The 13,421-nt window shown below is 46.5% G+C and overlaps 2 protein-coding genes across 3 annotated transcripts in view; both read right to left on the bottom strand.

Moving 5' to 3' along the window:
• The window catches only part of LOC137419629 (uncharacterized), a 130,314-nt gene that overhangs the window by 88,193 nt on the left and 28,700 nt on the right, over positions 1-13,421 (bottom strand). The window lies entirely within an intron of this gene.
• Positions 1-13,421, bottom strand: part of LOC137418082 (E3 ubiquitin/ISG15 ligase TRIM25-like) — a 44,960-nt gene that overhangs the window by 11,654 nt on the left and 19,885 nt on the right. The window contains exon 6 of the mRNA XM_068104043.2: positions 12,643-12,770. Coding sequence (XP_067960144.2) covers positions 12,643-12,770 — 128 coding nt within the window. The remainder of the gene's footprint in view (positions 1-12,642; positions 12,771-13,421) is intronic.

Here is a 13,421-nt window from a genome sequence, read left to right as displayed (position 1 = left end):
CATCGCCACCTGGGTCGCCTGGTTCGGCGCCCCCTCTGACATCTCATCCGACCGCGGCCACCAGTTCACCTCAGAGCTCTGGGGGGTGGTCGCGCGGGGGCTCGGGGTCCAGCTGCACCAAACCACGGCCTACCACCCCCAGGCCAACAGCCTGTGCGAGCGCTTCCACCGCTCCTTGAAGGCCGCGCTCCGGGCCACCCTCCAGCTGGGTCGACAGGCTCCCCTGGGTCCTGCTGGGCCTCTGGACGGCGCCCAAGGACAACCTGCGCGCCTCCGCGGCAGAGCTGGTTTTTGGACAACCACTGCGGGTGCCGGGCGAGTGCCTCCCCGACCCCACGGCACCATGGTCCGCGGCGCAGGAGTGTTCCGCGCTGCAGGAGACCACCCGGAGGTTCACCCCGGTGCCGACGGCGCACCACGGGCACCCTCCTACACACGTCGCCCCGGAGCTTCGCACCGCGGAGTACGTCTTCGTCCGGCACGACGCCCACTGGACGCCACTGTGGCCCCCGTACGACGGGCCTTTCCGCATGCTGGAGACCGGGGTGAAACACTTCACCTTGGACATCGGCGGTACTCCCGACCGTGTTTGGGTGGATCGCCTCAAGCCGGCCCACCTCGACGTGGACCACCCACCGCCGGTGGCTCGGCCCCCGCGTCGGGGCCGCCCCCCTGCGGGCGGACCCCCGGCACCGCCCAGCACCGCCGGCACGCCCCCCCCCCCCCCCGGTCCGGCACCCATCCCGGGTACAGCCGGGGGCACCCCAGCTGGCATCCCTGCACCCCGGACGCCGCCGGTCGCCAGAGGGCGCTTCGGCCGTGTCATCCGTTTGCCTGCAAACTGGCCCTCCAGTTGCGCGGGAATTCTGGGGGGGCGCGTGTGGCGGACACGAAAGCTCACTGGCGTGGTGACATCATTCCGTGCACCAAGTGGGCGGCGGCCATGCCTGAGGGGTAGGCATGGCCTCAGGATATACACCGGGCGCGCAGCCCGGAGCACAGTCAGTGCTACAGTGATCTCTTTTAATAAAGAACCTTTAAACCCACCGTGTTGGCCGCTTCCTCCTTGGTAGCAAGTAGCGCGTGGAGCACCGCGCTCTTCAATATATATATTTTCTACTCTTTAGGTCCTCTAATATGGAATGCACATTTAGGAGAGTTGGTCAGTGCAGAGCAGCTGGGGATGATTTCCAAGTCAGCGTCACTGAAACCCGAATTGACAGTATTCGGTCATCCAGTAAACGAAGAGGTGATGGGCTACACCAACAGCTGGAGAGTGACTATTCAATAAAGATTCACAGAAAGTGTGCATCTTTATATACTTCTAAATTACTTGTAGATAGAGTAGAAAAAAGGCGTAGAGATGAGGAGTTAACTGAAGCTCGACATGCCAAACAGCTGAGATGAGATGCTCCCGTAGATGAGAGTGGTGTAAAGTTTGATTTCAAGATACATTGTATTTTTTGTGCGAATCCTACAATTTGTACATTACCATGTGAGTATGATACTAAAGTTCCACACAATCGTCGCAAACCTGCATGTCTTGTACATACTGATGTTGACAAGCATGGCAGAGAGTTGACAAAGGTTATTTGCGCAAAATGCTGTGAAAGAAATGTGCCAAGACGAGAATAGATTCTATGATTGAGTCTGATCTTCATGCATCTGATGCAAGGTATCATCGCGCGTGTAAAACCAATTTCCTGTACAACTTCAACAACATCGACAGCAAGGCACCCGAAGACCCATCTTTCCTTTCTCTCGCAGATACAATGTCTGCTAAGAAGGCAAAGATATGGAATTCAGTTGAACTGCAACAGGAGTACGAAGACAGCGGAGGTACTACAATCACATAGAAACATTCTCATACAGAAGATAAAGAATTATTTCAAAGATGCTATTATAGTTCTGTCTTCACCAGGTCTCGCCAGTATTGTTGCATTTGCATCTGAAACAACCAAGTTATTACATATTCTGAAGCGCGATGATGACGACGATGGAATTGATGCAGCCCTGTCTAAAGTTACACAGAAAATACTAAAAGAGACTTTCACATCCAAGAAGAAGAGGAATATCTACACAGTCAACAAAGATGTTGATATCGCTCGTGAATCAGTCAGTGAAACACGACTGAGGCTGCTTGAGAAAGTGAGTGGAAAGTTAAGTGATTCTTTGCCTGCCCTCATGATTACGAATATGATTTCCAGAATGGTCCACAAGTCTCCAACTGATCTCCAGATTTCTCTTGGAGTGGCAATGGGGAGAAATAAAAGTCTTACAAAAGTCCACCCTCTGATGGTTAAACTGCCGAAATCTGGCCTCCAAATGAATCGCATTTCAAATCTGGCCTCCAAAGCCAGTCGCCGACTGGGCATCCTCCGTCGTGCGAAGTCCTTCCTTGGCACATCTGAGCTCCTCACCACATACAAGGCTTTCATCCACAGCTCAATGGAATACTGCTCTCCCCTCTGGGCTGGTGCTCCTGCCTCACACCTAGCTCGTCTTCACGCTGGTGAAACCAAAGCATTCAGAATCATTGGAATCTCCCGCGATGAAGCTAACTCCAAGGGCCTCTCACTCACTCACCGCAGGCAGGTTGGTGGTCTTTCCGTCTTCCACCGACTCCTCTCAGGCCTTGCCCCCCCCCAGCTCTCTCTGGGTTCTGTCCCACAAATATTCCTACAGGTCGAACAAGATCTGCCTGCAACCCTCTTATGTTTAAACTGCCAAAATCAAGACTCTCTGCTCACCTTCACTCCTTCATTCCTCTTTTCTCCCGCCTCTGGAACAAACTTCCTCAATCTCTTCAATCCCACTCCACCCTCCAGGTCTTTAAAACAGCTGTTCACCACCATCTCTGATCTTCCCCCATGCAAAACCTTGATCTTTTCTACCCCTGCTAATTTTCACCCCAATTCCACCTTTTTGACATACCAACTTCTGTCCTGGAAGTCCTTGGTGTCCTTGTGTTTTATACTTCTCCCTCCCCCCAACCCCCCCTTCCCACGCCTCCTCCCCCCAAGCCCTCTCCTTTCCACACATCTCCCTGCTCTCAAATGTTGTGTTTGTGTGCTTCCCCTTCTCTCCCCATCTTGTCTTCCGCTCCCTCTTTTGATATATTTTGTTTGTCTGGTTGATTTGTTTGTGAAGTAAATGTCAGCTCTTTCACGAGCCTCGATTCAGTATACCAAAAAAAAAAAAATCTCGGCTCTCCGCTCACCTCACCGATGCTCCCCCTTCCACTTCATTAACGGTATGGACCTCAAACATCCGGGGCCTTCGCTCAAACTTGACTGATCTCTCCATACAGGTTGCTTCTGACAAACCAGATGTGATCTGCTTAACAGAAACTTTCCCCCTTCATGATGTCTCTGATTCCATGGTATCTCTCCCAGGTTACTCCCTCCTCCGGTATGATAGACCTGAGCCTCTTCCTGGAGGTGGGGTTGCTATCTTATTAAAAAAAACTCTCTTCCTCACTCGCCCTCCACTGCCCTCTCTCCACCTCACCCCCAGGAATACCTTTGGCAATGGCTTCCCCTTCGCTCCCACCTTTTGTTCATATGTGTGTTGTACCGTCCACCAAACAGCGATGACTCCATCTACATCTCGCTTTCTGATAATATGGACCAACTTCTATCTACCCATCCCAACTCTCTCTTCCTCATATGTGGCGATTTCAATTGTCACCATGCCAGTTGGCTGGGTGTGGATACCTCTCTCACCAGCCATGGCTCTTCAGCAAAGGACTTCTGCGACTCACTGGGACTGACACAATCTGTCAATTTCCTGACCCGGATCTCAGTCAATGGAGCATCTCCTCTTCTGGACTTGGTTATGACGAACTTCCCTGAAAATGTCTGCTGCTCTTCTTCTGCTCCAATCAGCTCCTCTGACCATATGCTTGTTAAAGTGGACATCTCTCTGACCATTCTCAGAGAGCCTCCTCAGCGTCGACGAGTCTGGCATTTCACTCAGGCCAACTGGCACGGTCTTCAAGCAGCCATTAATCATCTGGACTGGTCTCCCATCTCTTCCGCCTCTGACATCAACTCATCCATGGGAATTCTTCCAAAGTAAATTGCTCTCTCTCATGCACAGATTTATCCCATCTCGTCTTCAGTTTTCATACCCTTCCTCCCGTCCATGGCACACGGATTCTTGTGGTGAGGCTGTTGCCCAGAAACAACTTGCTTTCGTCTCCTGGAAAGCAAATCCAACGGAAGGAAATCTCATTTCCTTTCACAAAGCCTGAAACAAGAGTGTGTCCACCCTCAGGAGAGCCAGGAAACAATATCTCTCTGTTCTCAAGACCGAACTCTCTTATCTGTCTCCCTCTTCCAAATCCTGGTGGCGTCTGGTCAAATCTGTTTCTGGTGTTTGTTCCCCCTCCATCCCTTCCCTCACCTCAAACGGCTACACAGCTGACTCCACACGTGAAAAAGCTGAATGCCTCAACTCTGTGTTTGCCTCTAAATCCTGTGTCCCAAACCCATCCCTCTCTGTACCCACCGTACCCAGTTGTACCAAGCTGCTCCTGGACTCTGTGTCCTTTCCTCCTGACAAGGTGGAAAAGTTTCTGTCAACCCTCAACTCTGATTCTGCAACTGGTCCTGACGGCATCAGCCCACGGGTCCTAAAATCATGTTCTTCCACTCTTTCACTCCCTCTCTCTGTTCTCTTCACCCTCTCTTTTGCTCAAGGTCTTCTGCCATCTGCTTGCAAATCAGCCAACATCACCGCTTTGCACAAAAAAGGTGCAAAAACAGATCCTAGCAACTACAGACCAATCAGCCTGCTCCCAATTATCAGCAAAGTCATGGAATCCATCATTGCTTCGGATATGAAATCTTTCCTCTTCTCCAATGGCTTGATCTCTGAACATCAATTTGGTTTCAGACCTGTTCACTCTACTCTGGACATGCTGCTTCTGCTTTCTCAACAATGGATGGAGGTCCTCGACGCCAAACAGGAAATTAGAGCTGTCTCCCTTGACATTTCACGTGCCTTCGATACGGTCTGGCACCCCGCTCTGCTCACAAAACTCTCCTCCTTTGGTATCCATGGAAATCTCCACGCATGGCTGGCAGATTTCCTCTCTCGTCGTAGTGAACATGTGGCCCTGAATGGGTTTCTCTCATCTCCTCTTCCTGTTCAGGCTGGAGTTCCCCAAGGCAGTGTTCTGGGCCCTGTGCTTTTTGGAGTTTGGAGTCTACATCAATGATCTCTCTGACTCTCTTGAAAATCCTCTCTATCTCTTTGCTTACGACTCTACTCTCTGTCGCTCCATTCCTCATCCCTGATCGGCAGTCTGCAGCCTCCTCACTCTCTGCAGACCTCGACAAAATCACAGACTGGGCAAACAAGTGGAACATGTCTTTCAATCCTGACAAATCTCACACTCTTACGATGTCTCTCCGAAAAGACCAACTGGACAACCCTCCCATCCACTTTCTGAATAATCCTCTCCAAGAAGTTCTGTCACTCAAGTTTTTGGGTCTCACTATCTGCAATGATCTTTCCTGGGAAAACCACATTTCAAATCTGGCCTACAAAGCCAATCGCCGACTGGGCATCCTCCGTCATGCGAAGTCCTTCCTTGGCACACCTGAGCTCCTGATCACTTACAAGGCTTTCATCCGCAGCTCTATGGAATACTGCTCTCCCCTCTGGTCTGGTGCTCCTGCCTCACACCTAGCTCGTCTTCACGCTGTTGAAACCAAAGCGTTCAGAATCATTGGAATCTCCCGCGATGAAGCTAACTCCAAGGGCCTTTCCCTCACTCACCGCAGGCAGGTTGGTTGTCTTTCCATCTTCTCCCGACTCCTCTCTGGCCTTGCCCCCTCCCCAGCTCTCTCTGGGCGCTGTCCCCCAAATATTCCTGCAAGTCGCACAAGATGTGCCTGCAACCCTCTTATGGTTAAACTGCCAAAATCAAGACTTTCTGCTCACCTTCACTCCTTCATTCCTCTTTTCGCCCGCCTCTGGAACAAACTCCCTCACTCTCTTCAATCCCACTCCACCCTCCAGGTCTTTAAAACAGCTGTTCACAACCATCTCTTATCTTCCCCCATCCAAAACCTTGATCTTTTCTACCCCCGCTAATTTCACCCCAAATCCTACACTTTTTTGAAATACCAACTTCTGTCCTGGAAGTCCTTGGTCTCCTTGTGTTTTATGCCTCCTCCCCCCAAGCCCTCTCCCTCCCACACTTCTCCCTGCTCTCAAATGTTGTATTTGTGTGCTTTCCCTTCTCTCCCCATCTTGTCTTCCGCTCACTCTTTTTATATATTTTATTTGTCTGGTTGATTTGTTTGTGAAATAAATGTTAGCTCTTTCATGAGCCTCGATTCAGTATACAAAAAAAAACAAAAAAAACAAACAAAAAAAAAACCTTCACGCTTTCATTCCTCTTTTCTCCCGCCTCTGGAACAAACTCCCACACTCACTTCAATCACACTCCTCCCTCCAGGTCTTTAAAACAGCTGTTCACCACCATCTCTTATCTTCCCCCATCCAAAACCTTGATCTTTTCTACCCCCACTAATTCACCCCAGATCCACCTTGTTTGAAATTCCAACTTCTTTCCTGGAAGTCCTGGCAGTGTCCATATGTTTTATACCCCTCCCACCCCACCCCCTTCCCATGCATCCCCACCCCCAAAGCCCTCTCCCTCCCACAGATCTCTCGACGTCTCCATGTCTCTCGGTCCCTGCTCTCAAATGTTGTGTTTGTGTCCTTCCCCCTCTCTCCCCATCTTGTCTACCGCTCCCGATGTTATATGTTTTATGTGTCGGTTTGTCTTTCTGTGTGATTAATGTTCGCTCTTTCATGAGCCTCGATCTTGTATACAAAAAAAGAAAAAGAAAAAGAAAAAAGTTTGGTGTGTGCTGTTCCTGTGATGAGGTGACATTGTATAAATACTCAGCAGCTGTTGCAGTGGCAGAAGAAATGGAGGAATTTATGTTTAATGGAGACAGTTTGATCCACTGCTGTGCAGACAATTTTGACTGTGAGATCTCATCTCAAAACTGTAATAAACTCTGCCATTCTTTGGCCATGGTCCTTGCTCAAACTGAGGACTCTGTCAGCTCAGACCCAGTTGCAGGGGAACGTCAAACCATTTTACGCCAGAAAATAGAGGACCGGCACAAATCTGTGCACTTTGAAGTGCCTGGGATCCTATAAGATGGCCCAAAGAACCCTCCTATGCCACCAGACAAAGCCTTATATAAAATTCCACTCCTTTCATTCCTCTGTTCCCAGGTAATATCCATTCAGCGCTGCGATGAACTGGACTACCAATTCATGAAGGACATACTGACAGTTGAATCATGTCCAGAGTGGAGTGGGTACAATACACAACTAGCTCGGAAATCGGGTATGGTGATTAAGCCCAAGGCAAAATTGGTCTACCTCCCTTTGATCGACAAAGTTCCTGCATCCCCCTCAACTATACCAACAGCAATCGAGAAAGGCCTCACTCTGATCAGCGAATCAGGGACGGGACAGAAGGTCCGAATATTTACTGTAGATCAGCAACTATACAAGGTCACAGTAGACATACTGTTTCATTCTCCTTCTTACTTCAGGAATACCATCCCTCTACTTGGTGGTATGCACACTCTCATGGCTTTTATTCATGCCGTTTGCATCATCCTCTCTCTTGCCCTGAAACCAATTCTTTCTGCAACATTTGGCAGCGTGGACAAAATGATGAGCGGGAAAAAGTACCCTCAAAATTTCAGGGCTCTACGAATGCTTACAGAGGAGATGCTCCAGAATCTTCTACAGCAGAATCCAGGAATAATAAGCATGGTTGACCTACTCAACTGCCTCAATGAACGGTCTAAACACAGCAAGACCACAAAGCTGTGGAGTGACACTCTGATAAAAGGAATGTTTATTATGACTGCATTCGTTCGAGGAGTGCATGAGCAAGACTTCCCACTTCAGCTGGCAGCAGTAAAAGCTATGTTGCCCTATTTTGCAGCTGCAGGCTGTTAGAATTACCTGAGATATGGCTCGTTCTACATCCACCACATGGAGTCGCTCCCTGCAGAACACCTGAAAGAGCTCAAGAATGACTGTGGTCTTCGTCTCATCCCGGGGTTCAACAACTCAATTTTCACAGATCAGTTCATAGAGTCCACATATATGCATCTCGGCCATGGGCCTGGAGGAGCTACAGGCCTTGCTGTAAATGATACTCAGATGACAAAGTGGGCACTCAGCTTTGCCATTTGTGGCGAGGTCTGTGCAAGTCTCAACAGAATGTCACATAATGAGCCTCCCATAGCTAAATTTCACAAAGAGGAATCAGCAAAGAGAATTGCAGCTGATAAGGAGGACAGGGCGAGTATACAGAGGACTCTTGCATTAGCTATTGATCCACTGGATCCCGTCCAACATCCAAATGGTAAACTATTGAACATTGTCACAGGTGAGATGGCACATGAAGACATAAATGCACACAATGCTGTGGACATTGGCCAAACAATGGTTAAAGAGTTCAAGAAAAGCTGGCCTTCAGGTTTCTATGATAAATTATCAAAGCCCATTGTAACTATGCATGACAAGAAGAAACATGTAACATTGGGTGGCAAGAAGTTGTATGATCAGGAAATGATCTATGTGAGGATCATAGGTCTGATGTCAAGCAACCGATCAGTACCCATAGATGCCTGTCTGAGCACAGAGCTTGCTGCCTATCCTCCAGCGCTATTCGACACAGCTGGAATGATGCGAGTATCACAAAAGTCAAACCTGAAAACTGTTCTCCAAATCACGACTTCAAAGCATTCAATCTCTACTGCTGACACTGCTGTGTACGATGTGTCTGCTCTGCTGTGGACCATTAACTGGCCAACTGGTGCACTCCAGTTGTATATCGATGCACTCAAGGTCTTTGTCAAGCAGGCATTGGTGGCTGGAAATGTCGTGTTTGTCTTTGATAGATACTTTGATAACAGTACAAAGGCATACTGTCGCCTGCTCCGACAGGAGAAGCAGTGAACCAGCCGAATCCACATACTTAAACCAGACATGCCCACACCACCTAAGAGTGCAATCCTTGGTGTCTGCAAAAGCAAGATGCAGCTAAACAGAATGGTTGCTGAAGCCCTGCTGGATCCTGACTTCTACAAACCCGCCACACAGAATGGACATCGTTTGATTCTTGCAGGTGTAGGTGATGTGCCTCTAGAGATTATGATGGGGATATGTCGGGAGCGTACACATCTCTCATCAAGCCATGAAGAAGCTGATCCCATCCTCGTTCAACATGCCATATCACGGTGTGCGATGGGGGAGAACGTTCAAGTTATCTCAGATGACACAGACGTATTCATTCTTCTCCTCCATTTCTATGTCTCCCACAAGTGTAAAAGTCCTCTATTCATGAGCTCTCCTCGTGCAGATCGTTCAATTGTAGATCTAAGAGCCACTGCCGAGAAGAACAAGGACAGGGCAAGGGCCATTCTTGTAATGCATGCGTTAACAGGGATTGATACTGTCGCAGCAACCTACAACATAGGTAAAAAGGTGGCACTCAAGGCCCTTCAAACAATTGACCCACAGAGTTTGTCCATCGTTGGCGATCCTCAAGCCAATCTTACTGAGATCTGCAGCTCAGCAACTGCCTTCCTGATTGCCTGCTTTGGCACGACATATGCTGAATGTAAATCAATGACCGAGTGCCGCCTCAAAATGTGGAAGAATAAAACAGGAGCTGGCACATCTATCAAGTTGTGTAGTCTACCACCTACAACTGAAGCAGTAACAGAAAATATCAAGAGAGCACACTACCAAGTGGCGCACTGGCTGACAGCCATGTCCGGCATACCACCACAACTCAGTCCAAAAGACCATGGATGGGAGCAAGACAGCTCTGTCCTGAAACCCTGCACCATCACACAAGGAACAAAACTGGCCCCTGATGAGATCCTTGAAATGGTACTGTGTGGATGTGAAAAATCTGCTTGTAAGGGTGGAAATTGCAAATGTAGCCTCATCGGTTGCAGTGTACTGTGCCTGTGAAGCTGGCCAACTGTGTCTCAATCCACTAACCAAGAGATCAAACATAGAAGATGAGGGTGATGAGGATGGTGATGATGCCAGTATAGACTCATAAACTAATATCAGTACAACATCTATGAACAATTGTGGCATAAATTTGTAGAATAGTAAAGTGGTCGCTATATTACCTCTTTTGTAAGTGTTTGCATTAAATTTGAGATTTGATATTTCCGTGTCGTGTCTTCTGTGGCCCAATATGAAACTAAACAGGCTTTGAAATTGACCATTACTATTTGACCTTGACTTCAAGTCACTCAAAACACCCTGGTTAATCTACTTATATGCCCATAGACCTAATATCTGGTAAAAACAAATCATCAGAACTGGCCTATAAAATGCTGAAACCTTCTATTTGTCATCTTTTTGGGGTCACATATCACATTGACCATGTGATCTTGACCTTGAAATGCTTCGGTCACCTCACAAATCGATTCAGCAACCTAGGAAACCTATAATTTGATAGTAAAACCAACAAAATCAACCCATTATTTGCTGAGATGTGCTAGTAGTTGTTTTTGCTAGATGCGGGTGGCAGCCATTTTGAAAATACGCAAATTTAAAAAATGCCACCGCCTAAATTTAATGTTATCATCCAGAAATGTTGACTAGGAGTCCCAAGGATGCCAAAAATGCAAAAACCTCTGTGACTTGGTTTTTTGAAGGGGTTCAACTGGAATTCCCCCTGACTAAATCGGCATCTTACAGAAGCATATCGGTGGCCTCTTCTTCACCCTCTCACCATCATCATCATCATCATCATCATCATCATCATCATCATCGATATTGATATTTGTGGGGCCGATGACCCCATGATGATTGTTTCCATGGATGGGTTTCACAAAGCACACTTATGCAGTACTGCGCATATATGATATATTTATTTGGCATGGGGGGGGGGGGTGCATTGAATGTATCTGTACATGTTTAGATATTTGGCTAAAAGATAAAAACATCTTCAAAAGCATGAAACAAGAAAATTTCACATCTTGTAGTTTTTGTTCATCTCTAATAATTTCCACAGAGGGGCCGGTGGAGCATCCGGAGAAGGTGGAGCTGGATCAGAACAACTTGATAAATCTTTGGAAGTGAAGGAAAACGGGAACAGGGTTCTTGTTCTTCGCTCCATTTACAGATTATTTAAAATTCCATATTTCCTCCTTTTCATTCTTTCCTTTTTCTTCCATTTTATTTTCCTCTTGATAGAACGGCTTTGGGGTCACGACCAAAATAAATCTCTTGCTCGATTTCGACATATAACATGGTTCTTGGAGGTATTATGAAGGTGATTTGTGTTATAGTGTTAAAGTTTATAATTGAAAAAGGTATATTTATAAATTGATTCAGGGTTTTACCGCCGTTTTCCCCAGTGTCTATTACATCACCCCATCTAACACGTTACATGAGTTCTTCATGCCTGTTTGTGTGATTTTTTTTTTTACCCCATTTCCTCCATTCTTGATCCCTCTGCTCTCTTCGATCTCTGACCATCTCCAATATATCGAGGATGAATCCCTTCTTACAGGAATTCCTTCTGATCAAACTCCCAAAATCTCTACTGGCTGCAAATATCTGATATTTTATCTGATTTGTGGAACTGCTTTCTGGAGACGATTCAATCCAAATTTTCCGTCCAGGAACTTCAAGTGCGTGTTACACCAACATATTGTGACATCTCCCATCACTACCTGTAAATATTTCTGCCCTTGTGAACCCTACCTCTCCCAAGCCCCGTGTTTTCAGATATTTCCTCCCCTCCCATCTTTAGTTTTCTCCTGTTTGTTGGATACCTTGCTTGTTGCATCTACCTGTTGTGTACACCTGTTTCCCCCAATGAAACCATGTTTGTGGCCCTCTGTAACCTCACTCATCGTGAGCCATGATATGGAACATAATAAAAATATTATCATTTGTTCCTTTTCTAGAATCTTTAAAGGTGGATGGAGGTTATGTTTTCACCCCTGTCTGTCTGTCTGTCTGTCTGTCCGTTTGTGAACAAAATATCTCAATAAAGTTGTGGACGGATTCAAACAAAATTTGGCAGAGCTGTAGCGTATGTGACAGCGATGAAATGATTAGATTTTGGCGAAGATCCGGATTCGGATCCGGCTAGTAGAATTTATTAAGCGATTCTTCACCATTGGGAGATAACACCAAAAACGATACATAGCAGGATATCTCAAAACGTTATGGACAGATTTGGACGAAACTTGTTGGACAGGTTGTGTTTATGAGAAGGAAGAAACAATTCAATTTTGGTGAAAGTCCGGATCCGGATCCAGCTCGTAGAATTTTTAAAGTGATTCTTCACCATTGGGACAAAGGGCCAAAAACGATATATAGCAGGGTATGTCAAAAAGTTGTGGATGGATGATTTTGATTAAATGTGATTCTGTATTGTGATTGCCTTGTCTACTCTGGGATACAAAACGTAAAGTGTTCACCTGGCGGAGGTATACTCTCCCATGAGTGCCGTTCTAGTCTCTTCCTGTTTCTCTTTCATATTTATGCCACGTTTTGTGTTCCCTTATTATTTTCTTTATAAAATGTCCAGTTTGTGTCACTCACTCTGTATCTTCTCAAGAAAGTTCTTATTGAGTGTGATGAGCCCGTCCAAATTCTTCTCCTCCTGCGAGAAGTCCAGAACTGGGAGCGGTGTCATCTTCACGGATTTAAAGTCTGACATGGTCTCGAGCCTCGGAATAAAAAGGAAAAACATCAGTTTTAAAAATTATTGGAGGAGAGAATATTGTTAAAATAATACATTTTTACAAATCAAAACAAGTAATCTGGAAAATAATGGTAAGTAATTAAAAATAGAAAATAGATCGAGTGAATTTTTGTATTAATTTGTATTTTTATTCAGAAGTCGAGATTCTAGACAAGCCTAATCGAGAATAAAGTAAACAGGTAGAAAAAAACCGATGAACAGGATGGAAAGAGTGTCGGTTAGGGTTGTAGAGAATGAGGTGTGTGTTGGAGAAAGAATAAATCAATGATGAATGAGATGATTGAAAGATGAGATGAAGAGCACGAGGCAAGAAGCAGATTTGGTGAGTCAGTTGGTCATGGACTCGGCTTCCTGGCAGGAGATGGACAGAACAAAGGCCATGTTCCGAAGTGATGGGATAGAAAACTGTCTGTCTGCAGAGAGAAGACCTAGGTGAGAATAATCCAACAAGGTGTTTGTGGTGGGACTTGGGACAACACCATTCTCAGAAGTAATGTCTGTTACCATCTGTTCGTGTTCTCATCTGAGCTCCTCGGACAAGATGCAGAGAACCCAGGTTCAAATGTTATAAACCATTTCTTTGTCCATTGTCCATCAATCTCCTTCTAATTCATAT

The sequence above is a fragment of the Myxine glutinosa genome, chromosome 1 (genome assembly GCF_964187855.1).
Source record: "Myxine glutinosa chromosome 1, kmMyxGlut1.1, whole genome shotgun sequence".
Taxonomy (NCBI): Eukaryota; Metazoa; Chordata; class Myxini; order Myxiniformes; family Myxinidae; genus Myxine; species Myxine glutinosa.
This window is presented reverse-complemented; position numbering and strand designations above follow the sequence as displayed.